This window comes from Papaver somniferum, chromosome 3, assembly GCF_003573695.1.
Source record: "Papaver somniferum cultivar HN1 chromosome 3, ASM357369v1, whole genome shotgun sequence".
NCBI classification, from domain to species: Eukaryota; Viridiplantae; Streptophyta; class Magnoliopsida; order Ranunculales; family Papaveraceae; genus Papaver; species Papaver somniferum.
The window spans coordinates 6,810,510-6,830,094 of NC_039360.1; the positions used below are offsets into that span (position 1 = coordinate 6,810,510).

The 19,585-nt window shown below is 42.5% G+C and overlaps 1 protein-coding gene across 1 annotated transcript; it reads left to right on the top strand.

The window, feature by feature from the left end:
* The first annotated feature begins 273 nt into the window (after nt 1-273).
* On the top strand, nt 274-975 carry LOC113358966. Its single transcript, XM_026602674.1, has one exon. The coding sequence runs from the start codon at nt 274-276 to the stop codon at nt 973-975; it is 702 nt and encodes a 233-aa protein (XP_026458459.1).
* The last annotated feature ends 18,610 nt before the right edge of the window (nt 976-19,585 follow it).

Genomic DNA, 19,585 nt, shown 5'->3' on the forward strand with positions numbered 1-19,585 from the left:
TTAATTTTTGGAATTTGAGAAACATATTGAGACAATTGATAAAATCGATCATCGATTTCAATCAAAGACAATCAAATGAATAAATTGAAACGGTCCGAGTCGTGCTCTGCAACTCGGCGATTGAAACTGCGACTTTTCTCTCAAATGTTCTTCGTTTTCAGTGCTACAGCTTCATCAATTCATGTGAAAATCTTGTTTCAATTGATTGTTAGAGTAGTTTTTATCGTTGATTTCAGGTGATTATCATTTAATATGTCTAAAAACTGAAAATCGATGGAGGAATCTTCAAATTCTCGATCAGAATCTGAGATTTCAAAAAAGTTTAATTCAGATGATTCTTATGTTCCTCTAAATTTTAGTCCCTCAATCTTCATAACTGATGAGGTTATAGATGAGAGTGTTAATGAATGGAGGTTTAGTTTGATCGGTAGATTGTATTTCGTGAAATTGAAAATTTCAGTTGCAGAAGCAAGTTTAAGGAAACAATGGAGTCTCACAGGTAAATGTCAGTTTATTCCTATCGGCAAAGATTTCTTTATCATTAAACTAGAGAATCAGGTTGATATGAAATATGTATATGAAGGATTCTGGGAAGTTGAATCTCAATACCTGAAACTCATATTCTGGGAGAGAGATCTCAAACCAGAACAACAAAAATCTTCAAGTGCTTTTGTTTTTTTGTTATTTCCTGGTCTTAGTATTGAGCATTGGAAAGAAGATATTCTTATGTCCATGGGTAGGGAAATTGGTAGACCAATTAGAGTAGATCCTACAACTTTAAAACAAGAAATTGGTTACTATGCAAGTATTTTAGTGGAAATTGATCTATCAAATGAAATTCCTAACAAGCTAGTGGTTGAATCAAAGTACTGTAAATTTGAGCAAGATATTAGAACTTCCAAACTTCCTAAGTTCTGTAGTAAATGTAAGATTGTGGGGCATTTGGTCACTGAGTGCAGAGTGGCAAGGAAATAACAAAACCAAGGAGTGAAAGCTAATAATAAGCAGAAAACTCAATGGAGGTACACTCCAACAAAAGTCACAATGCAGAGTTGTAACGGGTTTGATATTTGTTTTCCTTCTAGTAGTAAAATCTGTGAAGATGAAGAAGTGGATGCAATAGTTCCTCCTATTTTTACACCTTCAACTAAGGAGAAAGGATTTACTGGTCTTCTGGAGTCACCTAATGATTTTCCTTCTATATTTGTGGATAAAATTATTGATGTGGGTGCAAGTGTGCCAGCATTGAATTCAGTTATTGAAATATCCTCAAGTGAACAAACTACTGAGCAAGTTCACAATGTATCTCATGCAAACAATAATACTACAAATGAGATTTTATCTGCTCAAGTTTTGTCAAATATAAACACAGAGGTAGCTACTTCAGAAGGTTGCAAGGAAGTAACTGGAACAAACACTAAAGGAAGAACCGTGAATCATATTCCTAATTCAGGTAAAGGTTTTGCTTCTCCAAGTAAGTTTCAAGCTTTAATTGAAAGTAGCTGAAAAGCAGGATCATATTTTTTCAAAAGTGATTAACAAACCTGTTAAAGGGAAGAATGCTAAAGGTGCTCCTAATGTCATCACTAGAAAACAAGCAAGTTTTTCAGTTAAATCAAATGTTGGTATGGGTGGTACTAGTACCTCCCAAGTAACTCAATCTCAATGAAAGTGCTTACTAGAACATCAGAGGTTTGAAAAGAATTCAAGCCAAAGATAAATTGAGAAATTTAGTTAAAATCTTTAGTCCTTCACTATTATGGGTAACTGAGCCTAAGATAAAAGTTTCTAATAGTGGAATTAAATGTTTGAACTTACCTGGAATGATTAAAATGATCATACATAATCCTAGTGATAATACAAAAGGTACTATATGGTTATTTTGGAATTCTTCTTTATCTAAACCTGTGGTTGTTTCTTCTTCAAGACAAGCCATTACTATCAAAGTTGGAGATGTTATGGTTACAGGAATTCATGCAGCTTGTCTCACTGTGGATAGAAGAGATTTATGGGAGTAATTGATGAAATTGGAGATTTTAATTGGAGATAATTAGTCAAATGAATTATCCTTGGATGATAATTGGAGATTTTAATGTGCTGTTGAGTTATGAGGAAAAAGTTGGTGGTAGAAGACCATTAAAAGTATCAATGCAGGAATTTAGAGACTGTCTAGAGTCTTGTAATTTAATTCAAGCTAAAAGAATTGGAATTAAATTTTCCTAGTGCAACAATAGAGCTGGTAGAAAAAGAATTTTATGTGATCTTGATAAAGCATTCTACAATCTCAAATGGTTGGAAAAATTTGATGGTTGGTCTTATAAAGTGGGGGTAAGAGGTACATCAGATCATGATCCTTTGTTTGGTTCTGTTGTGAATATTTGGAAGCCTGTAAATGCACCTTTCAAATATCAACCAATTTGGACTTCGCATCCTGGTTTCCTGGAAATTATTAAAGATGCATGGAATGAAACATTTTTTGGTGATCCTGCTTTTTCTTTCATGAGTAAACTAAAAAGGTTAAAACAAATTTTGAATAAGTGTAATTGGGAGGTTTTTAGAGATCTCAGAGTTAAAGTTCATAAAACTGAAGATGAAGTACTTGCTGCTTCTATTTTATCAGATGCAGATCCTGAAAATCTTGAGTTTTTAAATAATCTGTTCACAGCAAGGGGGAGACAAGAGATTGCTTCTCAACAATATAATGAATTAATGAGAGCTAAGGCTAGAGTAAAATGGATAAAGGAGGGTGGTGCCGATACAGCATTCTTTCATGCAACTATCAAGGTAAGACAATCCCAAAACAGTATTACTGAGCTAGAAAGTACTGAGGGTAATGTAGTAACTTAGCAATCTCAAATTGCAAATCTCTTGGTGGAACATTATAAAAAGAAATTTGAAGAGCAGAGTGTCATAATTCATGAAGAAATTTTGGAAACAATTCCTAAAATCTTAATTGAGGAGGACAACAACTTTCTTGATGCTACTCCCTCTGCATTTGAAATGAAAGAAGTTGTTTTTGGTATGAATGCAAATAGTGCTCCTGGTCCTGATGGATTTCCTAGAAGTTTCTACAAATTTGCATAGGATATTATTGGTGCACAGTTAATTGAAGCAATACAATACTGCTGGAGTAACAGATTTATACCCAAAGGTTTAAATTCTAACTTCTTATTTTTACTTCCTAAAACTCAAGGTGCAAGAAAAGCTGAGCAATTTAGGCCCATTGGTTTAGCTAATTTCATCTTTAAAATTTTCACTAGAATCGTTACAACTAGACTAAGTACAATAATTGGAAGATTAGTTTCTGTTCAGCAAGGTGCCTTCATTAAAGGGAGGAATATCCAAGATAAAATTGTTTTAGCCTCAGAAATGATCAATGATCTCAATATTAAGAGGAGAGGAGGAAATGTTGGGATTAAACTGATATAACTCAAGCTTATGATTCACTGAATTGGGATTTCTTGTTTGAGGCACTTAGAAGATTTGGTTTCTCTGAAATTGGAATTAATTGGCTTAGGAAAATTTTTGAATCTGCAATGATTTATGTTCTTGTTAATTGTAGCCTTTGTGGTTTTTTTGGTGTTGGAAGGGGGTTAAGACAAGGTGATCCATTATCACCCATCTTATTCATTCTTGCATAGGAAGTTCTTAGTAGAAATTTATCAAAAATGGTGAAGGAAGGAAAAGTGCAAGAAATGGTGACTAGAGGTAACTATCAGCCTTCACACTTAATGTTTGCAGATGATATTTTTATTTTCTGCAATGGCCACAAAAAATCTTTGGATAATTTAATGGCACTTTTAAGTAAGTATCAACTGTCATCTGGACAAGTAGTGAATAAAACAAAAGCAAATGTTTTGTTGGTGGAGTTTCAAATGCAAGAAGAACTGATATAGCTGAATATTTGCAAATGGGATTATCTGAGTTGACTGATGCTTACTTGGGGGTTATCTTAAATCCTGGGAGAGTAAAGTCATATCAAGCTTGGAGGATGGTGGAATTAATGCAGAAGATGTTGGTTGGATGGATGGGACATTTATTGGCCTTCTCTGCAAGATTAACTTTGGTTAAACATGTATTATGCAGCATTCCCATATATAATATGGTTGTTTAAAAATGGCCCAAAGCTGTTATAAAAGAATGTGAGAAAATTATCAGAAATTTCCTATGGTCTGGAGATCCTTCAGTTAAAAAATTAGTGATTGTTAAATGGGATGAAATAAATGCTCCACTAATTGAAGGTGGTTTGGGTTTAAGGAGATTGGAGGTAATGAATAAGGCCTTATTAATGAAACTCTTGTGGAAGATTGAAACAGAGGAGGTTGAATGGGCTCAGTTCATGAGAGCCAAGTACAAGAACAAGAGTAATGAATGGATATCATCTTACAAACAATCCTCAATTTGGCCTGGTATTAAAAGGGTCATTGCTGAAGTTAATGAAGGTAAGAGATGGATAGTGGGAGATGGAAAATCAATATCAGTTTGGCATGATAAATGGATCAAGGGTTATGCTCTAATTGAAAGGCATGCAGATGACAGTTATGTCCAAATGAATATGGATTTAAAGGTTGTTGATTTAATTGTACATGGAGTATGGAATATACCTGAGCAAATGTTTCAATTTTTTTTGAGAAGAATGAGGTTCCAGCAATTGGTGGTGGTAATGATATGCTTATATGGGAGAAGGATTTAAATGGTAAATTCTCAGTTGCAAGTGCAGCTCAACAAATAAGAAACAAATTTCATGTGATACCATGGATTAAGCAAGTTTGGAATCCCTGTGTGCACCCTTACACCTCCACTAATTTATGGAAAATCTTGAGAGGTGCTTATGCCACTGAGGAAACTGTGAGGAAGAAAGGTTTTTCAACAGTCTCAAAATGCTATCTATGTGGCAATGCACAAGACACAATGCAACATATTTTATGGGAATGCAGTTTTAGTACAAAAATTTGGCATTGGCTGGGAGGAATCTTCTGTTTCCTTAACCCTTCATCATTTGAGGATATTTTGAAGTATGCAAAAGGAAAAAGTGGAGCAATTCAGGAAGTATGGTACAACAGTGCATTTAAGGTGATGGTTGAATTATGACACACAAGGAATAAGAAGATATATGAGAATGCAGAACCTAACTTTGAGAAGTTTAAACAGACAATACTGTCTTACACAAAGGCATGTGGTATAAGAATGAAAGGTTCCAAGTGAGGGAATGTATATGACTTACATATCTTATTGCATTTTGGGATCACAGGTATTAAAACACATATGTCAGATGTTAAACAATGCTTCTTCAGGTTGCCTAGGAATGGACATGTGATCATATGTTGTGATGGAGCTTCCAAGGGTAATCCTGGAAATGCAGGATTGGGTTTTGTAGAAAGGAATGAAGATGGTGATTGCTTGGGAGCAGCTACTGGAGGTCTGGGGGTAGCAACAAATTTTCTAGCTGAAGTGATGGCATTGGTGGTAGCTGGTGAATGGGCAGTCAAGAAAAAGTATGTGAATGTAGTTTTCAGCCTTGATTCTAAAGCTGTACTGCTAGCTTTCGGTAATGGTAAAATTCCTTGTGTTGTGATGAATAGCTTTCGGTAATAGATAAAATTCCTTGCTTGGGAGCAGCTACTGGAGGTCTGGGGGTAGCAACAAATTTTCTAGCTGAAGTGATGGCATAGTGTGTGCACATATTTCATCATCAAACACGTGTATATAGGAACATACGTGGAGAACATGCGGACAAAGTCATCAAAGCATGATGACATGTGCCCACAGCCAAGATGCCCATCCCGCCGACGTTGGATCTTTGCCCGAACAAATCTAAGGGCAGAAGTTAAAAAGACGTACCGGTAACACGATGTACTGCGGAGCACCAGATAACTCCTGAAGAGTTACTTTATCTCATCCCCAAAAGAATCCAAGATCAATGGTGGAGAGAAAATGAACTGACATGGATGTGACATGGGAAGAAGACACTTGCCTGACACGAGCAGGCACCTCAACTACCCGCATTAAACACTCTGAGCAACATACGTGTCGATCAACCCGTGGAACGAACGAAGACGACTCTGCGTGATGAAGTAATAAACGAAGACCCCCGCGTGATGGACACAAAACACAAGAAGATAAGGTTCCAACGGTCCTCAGAGATGGGTCCCACACTCTAACCCTATAAATACCCCCTCTCCAACAAGAGTAAGGGGATCGGAAAAATCAGGAGGATAAGGAGAGAGAAAGATTGTGTGTAAGTTAGTCCTTTACAATATACAGACCTATGTAAACCCCAAAGTCACTCGACTATCTTTGTAACCATCAAGTACATAGTGAAACAACAACCCCGTGGATGTAGGCCTTAGTGCCGAACCACGTAAATCCCAGTCTTATTTACATTTCAGCACTTTATATTTGCCTAACGCTCCATGAGTTTTACTTTATTCTTCGTTTTATTTATCTTCCCCTGCGTAAACGCCACTCGCGATGTTCTTAGATGAGGCTATGATAAACCCGAAGGTTTTGAGCCAAGGAATCAATGCCATTGTATTATCAGCACGAGTCGGTACCTAGAGTGTGAATATTGTTTGTGAACATATAGATGCCTTCGTGATTTACGTGTTCACAATTTGGCGCTAGAAACAGGGAGTTCGTCCCGGTAAAAGATTTATCTTATCCTATGATTTCATATTAAATTAGCATATGATTGCTCTATTTCATCAGCTCTAGCAGTATTTACCTTTTGTTAACTTTACTATATTCAAAAACGCACCCGTTATCTTCGATGGTCCTGGCAGTATCTGTCGAAGCAATTTAAACTGGTTAAAAGATTTATCGCTTAGATCTTTGGATTTACATTTTTTAGATCTCTTATGGACCTGACTTTCCAGTGGGTCGATTTCAAAAAAAAATCAAAAAGATCTACGTGCATTTTTAAGGGGATCCTTTCACGTTCCCGCGTACCTTCAATGAACCCGCATTTTTAAAAGTTCTCTGTGGCCCTCGGGCAGTTTTTCCCGGTCTTGGAGTAAGGAATTTTGTAAACTAACCCGATCCGCACGGACATTTCTGTTTCTCGCTGTTTGAAATTCCCTTGTGCAGAAGGAAAACGAAAGCGACAAAAGGACCCACGATGGAAAAGATGCAGGAAGCAGGAAAATCCAAAGTCACGTCAAAGGAAGCACCAAGGACGACCCCGATCATCACCCGGAGCAAGCAGAAAGAAGACAAAGCCAAAATGACCAGTCAGAGGAAGGACACTGCGGAAATCACTTCGCCTATGAACGCTAACTCCGTCGCAGCCGCGGCCCTCAGAGCAGCGGCAACAAAGTATAGTACAACAGATGCTGCCCCAAAGGCTGCGGAAGCCAGCAAAACTTTTGCTACGAATCAATTTCACCAACCAAAAGAAAGGGTGGATGAATCCAGAACACACCAACCCGCGCACCCGCCGACCTTCGGAATGCCATCAACAAACGATCAAAATCAAACTGTGTCGGCGGCTCTAACGCCGCAGATAGGCACTTCGCCCGATCTGGAAATGCCAACAATCGAAGCTGAACCTCCCCCACCTTTAATGCGAACCATCGAAGAAGGCGGCACCATTGTCGTAGTAGCACGAGCTGGGACTCCCAATCAGGGGTCGAACCAATCACATCGATTGATGGCCAAGCTTGAGGAATTGAAGAAGAACCAGAAGATTTACGCAGATGTTGTAGCTCTGTTGGCCAGAGAAAACCAGGATTTAATAGACCGGATTTCCTTAAGCACAAAGACAAGCCAAAAACTCGATTAAGCAAGTTCAAAGGCACCAGAACCAAACCGAGACCGAAGAGTCATCGTAGCAGCAAACGGAAAAGCGGCAAGGGGTAGTAGTGCATCCGACCCGGATTATAACGAAGGAGAGTCAATCTATCACGAGCATAAGAGCGTAGGGCACCACCGCGCGATGGAAGAGCTACGTGATGAAATAATGGCAGAGATCAGGCAGTTAAAAAGTAGACAAGGAGGGGGAAGGTTAGAAGAGGTCATGAGAGAGGCTAACTCCACGCCCTTAACTCATCGCCTGGCCAGCACCCCTATTCCACTCAAGTGCTCTGTCCCGACATTTGAATGCTATGACGGATCCAGTGATCCCGTTGCACACATTCGGTATTATAACCGTGTATTGGCTAGATGGAGTCAAAACGACGCAGTACTCTGTAGATACTTCCCATCGAGCCTGAAGGGATCGGCATTGTCTTGGTTTGATAATATGCCGCCAGACTCCATCCACTCCTACGACCAACTCGCAGAAAAGTTCTTAAGAACTTACATGTACAACAAGGCTGTTAATACTGGAATGGATAAGCTCTTTTTGCTAGCAATCGGCTATAAGGAAACCACGAGGGAATACACTAACAGATGGCACAAGGTCTGCCAAGCCATAGGGAGTGTAGACCCGGTGGTAAGTATCAACTGCTACAAGTGGGGATTAGACCGAATGAGTCCACTATTCGTTGAGATTCATGGAAGCGTACCTAAAACAGAGGGAGATCTTCGAATAATTATTGAAAAGCACGCTCGTCTTGAAGAAATCCAGCGTGAAAACCCTAGGGCATACATGCAGAAGTCTCACCGTACCAATTCAGCAGAACAAACCAATGGGGCCAAAAGGAATTGTTCAGCGGAGAGGCCTCACGAAGACAGGAAGGAACGAAGGGACGAACGACGAACAGGCGATCGAAAATTCGAAGATCAAGTTTATACGAAGATCAATGCTAGCTATGCTCGGATCCTGATAGAGATCAAAGGAAGGGAAAACATGGAGTGTCCATGGTCTAAGGGAAAGCAGCCCTCGAGAACCGAGAAGTCTAAAGATTATTGTGAATATCACTGCTTCAACGGACACCAGACCGAAAAATGTAAAAACCTCAAAATAATGATCCAAAAATTAATCGATGCTGGCGAGCTCAAACATTACATACGAAAGGATGTCGCCGAGGATAGATCCAAACGAACCAAGCCAGTCCAGCTTCCAGAAGGGAACCGCACAATCAACACCATTTCGTGTTCTGAAGTCGCAGGGCCCTCACTTACATCACAGATAGGAAAGAGGTTACAGAAGCAGTTCGAAGACCGCTGCGAATTGTATAAGATCGATGGGATAGAGGTGGACGAGCACGAAGAGTGGATGGACTCGCCTATTATTTTCGATGCTGAGGATATCGAAGAGGACATGGAAGACCATAACGACCCCCTGGTCCTCACACTACCAGTGGCCGGATGTAACCTCAAAAAGATCCTCATAGACGGGGGAATCTCAGTAAACGTTCTATTCTACGACGCATTCAAACGAATGAAACTCCATGAAGAACAGCTGATGACCTCTTATTACACCATCTACGGATTCAATGGTTCACCCACGAAGCCATTAGGAGACATCGTGTTGCACGTTAACGCCGGACCCATGAAGGTAGAGACACGATTCAGCGTGGTTGACGCTCCATCCCCCTACAACGCCATTATCGGACGAAAGTGGTTACATAAACTCAAGGGAGTGGCGGCAACGTACTACCAATATCTCAGATTCCCTACACCTGAGGGAGTAATGAAAATCAAGGGAGATCGGGTCTCTGCAAGGGAGTGCCAGGCCACTCAGGATCGCATCAACAACGAACAAGAAGAGCAGCGAAAAACCCGAAGAATTAAGAATAAAGAAACCGCGAAAGAGAAGGCCATAGACCTGTTCCTCAAGGAAACTACAGGAAGGGGTTTGACCAAAGATGGTAATGTCCTAAACACAGAGACAAGTACTTCAGCAGCCAACGAAGGACAGAAACATACTAAATAGCAATCAAAGAACGTCCCAGTTCTCGGGGATCCGAAGCCGGTGTTCACGCCAGTAGAGCTCGTAAAAGAAATCAACATAGGAACGGAAGAAAACCCGAAGATGATCAAAGTAGGGACCATAATGGACGAAAAAAAAGAAGATTCTCTAACCAAATTACTTAAAGAATACGCGGATGTATTCGCCTGGAAATTAGGAGATATGCCTGGGATTGACCCAAAAGTAATCCAACACGAGCTGCGCATCAAACCAGGCACACCACCTTTCAGGCAAAAAATAAGAAAAGTTGCACCGGAGTATCATAAGGCCGTGGAAAAAGAACTTCGGAAACTACTAGACGCAGGTTTCATCAAGGAAGTCAAGTACCCTACGTGGATCTCCAATATGGTCGTCGTTCCTAAGAAAAATGGAGGGGTTAGGATATGCATCGATTTTACTAACCTCAACAAGGCATGTCCAAAGGACAGCTATCCCTTGCCAAGCATAGATCAGCTGGTAGAGGCGGTAGAAGGATATGAAGAGCTGTCATTCATGGATGGACATTCTGGCTACAACCAAGTAGCCCTGGCAGAAGAAGATCAGCCACACACAGCGTTTTACACCCCACATGGCCTTTATTGCTACACTAGAATGCCCTTCGGACTTCGCAACGCAGGGGCAACATACCAAAGAATGGTCGATGCTATCTTCAGGCCATGGATTGGTAGTACCTTAGAAGTTTACGTTGATGATATGCTCGTCAAAAGCAAGCTGCGCAAAGATCACCACCAGGATCTGAGAGATATCTTCGAATCAATGAGAAAACATCACATGAAAGTAAATCCAGAGAAATGTACTTTCGGCGTCACCTCGGGAAAATTCCTCGGGTATCTGGTAACAAAAAGGGGCATCGAGGTAGACCCAGTAAAGATTCAGGCCATAGTAGAAATGTCGTCCCCGAAGAATTTAAAAGAAGTGCAGAAACTCAATGGGTCCATCGCAGCCTTGGGCAGATTTATTGCCCAATCCTCGGAATGCAAACATTTCTTCAACATTCTCAAAAAAGGGAGCAAGTTTGAATGGACCACAGAATGCGAAGAAGCCTTCCAAAAAATCAAAGAACACCTAGCTTCAATTCCGATCTTGCAGAAACCGGATCCTGATGAGGTTTTAGCATTGTACATAGCATCAACAGAAGACGCAGTCAGCGCAGTGTTGGTCAAAACCAATACGAAGATAGAACAGCCTATCTATTACGTCAGTAAGACCCTCAATTCTGCGGAAAGGAACTATACAAAGATCAAACAGCTTATCCTATCATTGGTTTGGGCTACTCAAAAGCTGAGAACCTACTTCCTAACTCACTTCATCTGCGTCCCATGCAAAGCACCACTGGAAGCAGTCCTCAAAAGCGCGGGAAAAGTGGGCAGAATAGCCAAGTGGAACACCCACCTGGACCAATTCAACATCATTCATGAAATTCAACATTCTCGAAAATCCCAAGTTTTGGCGGATTTCTTAGCAGACCTCCCCCTGGACAACGACGAAGAGATTAAGGGAATGCCAGAAGCCGAAGAAGAAAGCACAGATCCAATGGATATCCTCGAACCCGCGAGTCAAAGACAATGGGAAGTCTTCGTCGACGGTTCCAAAAATAAGGAAGGAGCAGGAATAGGCATTGTCATTACCACCCCAACCGGAGAAAGGATTGTACAGGCACTCAGTTTAGAATTCAAAGAGCATACCAACAACATCGTTGAATACGAGGCAGTCGTACATCCCCTCCGTGTAATAATAGAAATGGGGGTAACCGATGTAAGACTGACAAGCGATTCGCAGCTTGTCATACGGCAAATAAAGCTCGAGTACAATGTGTACGATGACACCCTCTCAGCTTACATGGCCTTGGTCCAAACATTGGCGTCACAAATCCCGAACATCAAATTCCGGCACTTATGCAGAAAGGATCTCAGGCATGTGGATGCCCTAGCATATATATCATCCATGCTGAAGGATAAAAGCGTCAAAGATATTAAAATAACAAGGGTATACGAGCCTTCGATTGCATCTCAATTCTCCTTCGCTACCAATCAAGAGACAGTGGAAGAAAATATCGAAGACCAAATAGGAGAAGACATCCATAACGATTTTGACGAAGAAGACATCCTGTCAAGAGCAAATCAAGACGAAAACTTCAGCAATGAAGATGATTGGAGAACGGTGATCCATGCGTTTCTCGAAAAGGGAAGCTTACCCGCGGATCATAAACAAGATAGGAAAATACTCTCCAAAGTAGGAAGATATGATCTCCGGGATGGGGTCCTATACAAGAAATCCTTCCTCGGGCCATTACTACGCTGCTTATCCCGGAGAGAGGGGCACCGAATTCTAAACGACATCCATTATGGTGACGCAGGGAATCATAGCGGCATGAGGTCACTAGCCGACAAAGCAAAAACAGAAGGATATTACTGGCCCACAATGATACAGGATGCCGCAATGATGTCCCGACGGTGTGAAGAATGTCAGCGCTTCGCCAAAAAGATACACGCGCCGGCAACACTGTTAAATTCTGTAGATAGCTCGTGGCCATTTGCGAAATGGGGCATAGATATCGTCGGGCCTTTCGTCGAAGGGTCAGGGAAAAGACGATTTTTGATAGTAGCCACGGACTACTTCAGTAAATGGGTGGAAGTCAAAGCCTTATCCAGGATCAGAGACGTGAACGTGTTTACTTTCATATTCCAAAATATTATTTGCAGATTCGGCATACCAGCGGAAATCGTGTCCGATAATGGTAAACAATTACCGGGGAAAAACATAGACATGCTCTTTGACACTTTCAAAATAAGGAAAAACAAGTCCACCCCCATATACCCTCAAAGCAACGGACAATCGGAAGCTACCAACAAGACCCTCGCCCTTATCCTCAAAAAACAATTAGACGAACATAAGGGGCGATGGTGTGAACAGTTGCATAATGTGTTATGGGCATACAGAATAACAAGAAGATCTCCCACCGGGGAATCCCCGTTTCTCCTCACTTATGGAGCTGAAGCAGTCATCCCGATAGAGATCCTCATGCCAACCACAAAGACCGAAGCATGGGAGAAAAATCTCACAACAGACATGATGTTAGAGAGATTGGACGACCTAGAAGAAAGAAGGGAAGAAGCATTGCAGAAGATGGAAAATTATCAACGAAGACTAGCAAGGGAGTACAACAAAAAGGTCAAGCTTCGGAATTTTGTAAAGGGACAATATGTGTTAAGAACTATCCCACAGTATCAACGACAAAAGATATGGGGAAAGTTAGCACCTACGTGGGGAGGACCCTTTATAATACCCGACATTGCGGGAAGCGGTTCCTATTACCTTCGCAATCTGAAAGGCGAGGTCCTCCGACATCCTTGGAATGCTAAGTGGCTTAAACCATATTACCCATAGGAGCAACGCAGCTTTGCATCTGCGTGAAGAGTACCAGAAGAAGAAGGCAGCGTGACCGCTCTACATGTTTCTATCTCTGGACGAGGAATTGCAGGCCTCAACCTATCAATCAAACAAGATTTCCTAAATTCAAGAAATCAACTTATCAACAATATTGGGGAAACTAGTTAATCTACAATCTCTCAGGGCTCCCCCATCAGTGTCGATAAGTGTAAGACCAGGGGGAAGGCACCCAGCAGAAAGTGATACTCAACCAATCTTAAGGCAACGGGTCGACGGAATGGGTGTATATAATTTTTTTAACCCCATATCCTAGAACGTTGCCTCGGTCCCCACCGTCTGGGAATCCTCTGGCCAAGGGTTCGCCAGCGGGGTGAAAGGTCTCAAGCCGATCACGAAGGTACCTCCCTTCGGTATCGCACCCAAACACTTAAAAAACTCTTTTGTTTTTAGCGTCTTTCATCACAATGCCTAAAATAAACAACAACTGATATTGCAGGTATATCAAAAAAATGATCCATTTCATAAAGGTTGGTTACAAAAAGCGGCAAGGCCATGGATTGTAAAATTACACATCAAAAATTTACAAGGAATATACATCAAAAATATTCTTTTTACAAAATACTAGCAAAATTTACAACGGAAGGATAATGATGTCGCGGTCTCTACTTAGATGATGTCGCCCCATTAGAAGGGTTGTTCCGAAGAGTTGAAGGGACGCTCCCACCAGATGAGGGTCCCGAGGATCCAGGCAAGGAAGCAGGCACTGGACGGCGCGGATAGCTCTTCACAAGGCCATGCTCGGTTTTAAGGCCAAGATCAATCTTCTCCAGCATCTTGTTTGTCTCCTCAGCCAATTGACACCGAGCCTTATGCATAATAACCGTCGTCCGCTGTTGGGCTTGGGATAACAACGAAGATAGACGATTCACTTCTTTAGAAGCTGCACCAACGGCCTCTTCGCGGGACGCCGCCGAACTCTTAAAATGATTAGTCTGTTCTTCCTGTTGCGCTAAGGAAGATTGAGCCTTTTCAAAATTTTCATTTGCAACGCGGAGTTGTCCCTCGAGCTCTGAAAAAGACAACACAAGGGAGTTAGCACAGAAAAGACACAATCATACTCGATGAAATAGAGTTATACCTTCGACACAAGCCGAAGCCTCTTCATACTCATTAACAACCGCATCTCGCGCTTCATCAATATGGTCATATTCCACGGATAATTTCTTATAATCTAGTTGAAGGTTGGTGAGAGTAAATTGAATGGCATCTAGTTCTACCTGCTTCATCGAATCCATGTGACGAAGATGATTGACCTCATTGTTTATCTCTGATACCCCTTTGCCAAGTCTGTACATACATACTTCAAGATTTCTCTCAGACTCAGCCAGACGCGCTATTTCAGCGCGAGACGCAGCAAGGGCCTTGCTTAGAGCCCAAACTTCGGCTCGGGCATCGTCCCGTTCTCTGGTAAGACACAGCATGCTCTCATTAACTCCCGGAAAAGGAAGGGAGCGAGCCTTTCGTAATTCCTCTTCCAGAAGATGTATCCTAGACTCCAACAATGAAGTTCGCTCACGGGATTCCCGCAGATTCTCCCTTGTCCACAGCAGCGTACCATTGAACAAAGTACGGTCATGGTTATACAGATTCTGCATATCAACCATTTGAACATGCCTTTCGCGCCATACCTCAGCCCGCGCGTCCCACTTTTTGGCTTCACTCTTAATTTTTTCGACCAGCTCTTTGATACGAGATTTTTGCCGTGCCCTTTCGTTTCGAAGCCATGTCAACTCGGGGACGCCACCCACTGGAGATAGGGTGGGGAGACTCAGACAGAACAACTAAGGAATATAGAGGAATTACGACGCACTGCGAGGGTAAAAGAGGAAAAAGAATCAAACCTGTGAAAGCAGAAACTTGGCCGCGAGTTTGCTCTAACTCAGCACGAACGACAGCAAGCTCTGAACGAAGCCCAGCCTCCGCTTCACCCAGCCTTTCTTTATCTTTAAGGCTTCTCTTCAGTTCTTCTATTTCTACCTCGGCCGCAGATAATTCCTTTTCTCTGTGACGAAGCTTAGCCTCCAGCTTCAAAGATTTCGCCTTAAAGAATTGATATAGCACATGGTTACAATGCTCACTCCTCATCATCTACACATCAAAACGGCAAACATTATTACACCGAAGGATTCAATCGTCACGAAGAGATAGTACGAAGACTTACCTCCAAGACACGCTGCTGAGGAAAACCATATTGGTAACCGTTGGCTATGGCCATCATATCCTCGACAGAAGTAGGAGGCTCCGGTACAAGGGTAGCTTCGGGAACACTCAAACTTTTCCCCCACATCTCAGATACCCGCGCCTTGGAAGATAGTTCCATCATCCGACGGGTATAAGCATCGGAATCCTTTTCACCAGCAACCACCGGGGCAGGACGAGGGACAAACAGCAAACCCTTTTTCTTAAGCCAATCCATTATGGCGTCCTCACCCTCAAATGTCAGCGAATGAGGGAAATCCTCAGAAGGCGAATCAACCACGGACTTCCCCTTGGCTGATATTGCCTTATCAACACAAGTTTCGGCATCAACACGCACATCGTGATCACCCGCGCCTCCGTCCTGAACAGCAGCGTCTTCCTTACCAGACCCCCCGAGCACATCCCAATCATCATTGGGGGAAAGTAGAGAGAAGTCTTCAGGAAAATCAAGAGCATCGTCAAGGAGATCCCCTGAGGAATAAACCCGGTCAAACGAGAACTCTTGAGACATGGTGGGGAGAGTTCCCGCAGCATCACCAGCAGGGACTGACATATCAGGGAAAACACTGCCATCAGCTACCGCGGCATTATTTCCTCCATCCCCTTCAAAACCCGCACCAATATCCTCAACATTAGGGGGGGAAGTATCAGTACGTTCTTCCCCATCAGAAATCTCATCCTCGGCAAACTCTTCGTTTACCGGACTGGTAACTTCTTCATGAACTTCAGCCTCACCCATCACAATGGTAGAAGACTGCTTCGGCCCAATCTTTTTCTTCTTCGAAACCTGCAAACCAACACATGTTCCACAGAGTTACTTTCCGAACAGTTACTTTCCACAGAGTTACTCTTCGAACAAGCGCGGCCAGAAACTAAAATAACCATACCTTAGCAGTAGTGGCATTCTTCGGTGGAAGTATAGCACCAGAACCTTCCTCCTCGTCTCCTTCAACGACGTCGAGGGCATAAGGAAAGTTCATACCTGCGAAGTTTAAAAGCCAGGGACAGAAATCTCCATAACGAGCCGGAGGAGATTCACGTGGCCTGCTACTCCCAGAAGGACGCCAACCGCGTGGACCGGGAATCCAACCGTACGCCCAAGGACCAACAACTTCGATCACAGTAGCGTTCCACTCGTAGTCATGGTCACGCTTGATCCTCTCACGGTCCGGAAAAAGTTTCCGCTGACTAGACCCCTCGGTGCCCGGACTATACTTCAGTTTGGCATCGCTGACCTCACTTAACAGACGAATCTCACCCCGAGGAGCAGCGAGATTCCGAAGGCTAACACTCCACGGTTTACGATTCCTACTATTGACGTAATCGCCAAAAGAGTTGTTGAAGTTTTCAGGAGTGTACCATTCCCTCTCCGCGGGATTTGGAACGTAACATGTCATCGTCGTCTGTCCCTTACTCCGCAGATAACACTCCTTCAGTGCACAGAGATAATTCCCCGATAATTGCGACACGGAACGGCTGTGAGTATTGGTAGAAGAGCCTTCACGACCAGCAAGCACATCGTAATATAAGGAGTCGCCAGACTTGTACAACGGCAGCATAAGACCCGCCTCGAAATCTCCAACTGTAGTCAACAGATGGAACTCGTCAAACTGATACTTCGAGAGGAGCTCATAAGTAATATCATCTTCAGGGGCATAGAAACGAACCTCGAAGGCTTGAAGCTCATGCTTTTCCTTGAAAACTTCAAGGTCAATATGCTTGAACGTCACTTTCTTCTTGATGACCGGAACACTACGTATCACCGGGGCAGCCTCATCCTGTTCCGCGGGGTCGGACGAACCAACAAAAGCCTCGGAAGCTCGTCTTTTCAAAGAAGGATTTTTAGACGATTCAGTCCTTGGGACACAACCTTTGGTGTTCTTCCCTTTGAGAGGAAGTACTGGAGGCGGCGGTAGAGGGTGTTGCACAGGCACTACTGAACGCAGAGGAGGAACATCAAAAGCAACAGCACGAGGAGGTGTCTGCGCACTCCTAACGTCATCACGAGGACGAGAAATCGCACGCTCGGCAGCGTTTCGAGACCCGAAAGGATTTTTTGAAGGACCATCTTTCCTAGGAGGAGAGGCCTTCGCCCCTGAAGAAGAAACTCTGATACCACGGGGATCCATTTGAGACTCTATGCGCGGAGGGGATCTCGGTAGACTAGAACCCGGAGTTTGATGAGGAAGACACGGACTGTCAGACATGGATGCGAAGAGATACAACATAAACAAGTTAGAAACAAACACAAGGTCATTACCAAAGATCAAAAAACCACAAAATTAGCAGTCCATCTCAACATAGCACAGAAACCCTAAAAACTCCAAACTCAAAAGTCCACTCAATACACGTAAAACAATGGCCTCCTTGATTTCCGACGAAGAACAGGGGAAAACTAGCATACAAGCATTAGAAAAGGGTTCTTCATCACAAACAAGGACGACATCAGCAAAAATGGGAGGCTACAATACGATCAACAACAGAAAATTTACAACCAACACAGCTTAAAACAAAAGGAACAAAGAAAAGAAACCTTACCACCACAAACAGCAGCAGGAAGAGGACAACAAACCAGTAACAATGAAGAAGGGAGCGTGATTAATGCTAAGACAGAGGATTTAATGGTCGAAGAACAAAGAATGAAGACTGACAGATAATGAAACAAACCAGAAACAATGAAGAAGGGAGCGTGATAAATGCTAAGACAGAGATTTTAATGGTTGAAGAACAAAGAATGACAGAGAATGAAATTAATTTTCGAAGGAGAATGAAATTAATTTTTCTCCCCTCCTTAATATACTCGAAAGAAAGAGAAGGAAGTTAAGGGAGGAATGGGAAACGTGCCCATTAAATGAGCAGTTAATGCACGAATACGAAACATGCCCAAGTTTCTAGGAGAAGTTATTAGGAGAGAGGAAGAATATGTAACGACTGTTTTCTTCAATGCTCCCACTAAACACTCAAGCCCGAAGAAAAGGGGCAAATTGTGTGCACATATTTCATCATCAAACATGTGTATATAGGAACATACGTGGAGAGCATGCGGACAAAGTCATCAAAGCATGATGACATGTGCCCACATCCAAGATGCCCATCCCGCCGACGTTGGATCTTTGCCCGAACAAATCTAAGGGCAGAAGTTAAAAAGACGTATCGGTAACACGATGTACTGCGGAGCACCAGATAACTCCCGAAGAGTTACTTTATCTCATCCCCAAAAGAAGCCAAGATCAATGGTGGAGAGAAAATGAACTGACATGGATGTGACAGGGACAGAAGACACTTGCCTGACACGAACAGGCACCTCAACTACCCGCATTAAACACTCTGAGCAACATACATGTCGATCAACCCGTGGAACGAACGAAGACGACTCTGCGTGATGAAGTAATAAACGAAGACCCCCGCGTGATGGACACAAAACACAAGAAGATAAGGTTCCAACGGTCCTCAGAGGTGGGTCCCACACTCTAACCCTATAAATACCCCCTCTCCACCAAGAGTAAGGGGATCGGAAAAATCAGGAGGAGAAGGAGAGAGAAAGATTGTGTGTAAGTTAGTCCTTTACAATATACAGACCTATATAAACCCCAAAGTCACTCGACTATCTTTGTAACCATCAAGTACATAGTGAAACAACAACCCCGTGGATGTAGGCCTTAGTGCCGAACCACGTAAATCCCAGTCTTATTTACATTTCAGCACTTTATATTTGCCTAACGCTCCATGAGTTTTACTTTTATGCTTCGTTTTCTTTATCTTCCCCTGCGTAAACGCCACTCGCGATGTTCTTAGATGAGGCTATGATAAACCCGAAGGTTTTGAGCCAAGGAATCAATGTCGTTGTATTATCAGCACGAATCGGTACCTAGAATGTGAATATTGTTTGTGAACATATAGATGCCTTCGTGATTTACGTGTTCACATATAGCATTATTATATCAATGCTCAAGTTAATTTGTGTTGGGTGCAATAATCAAAAACAAAGAAAAATCAAATAAGCAAAAGTTATTGATACTTAGCTCCTTTCTAATGGAAGTGATTGCTTTGACGAAACGAACAAGCTCCCCGTATCTCCGCAAC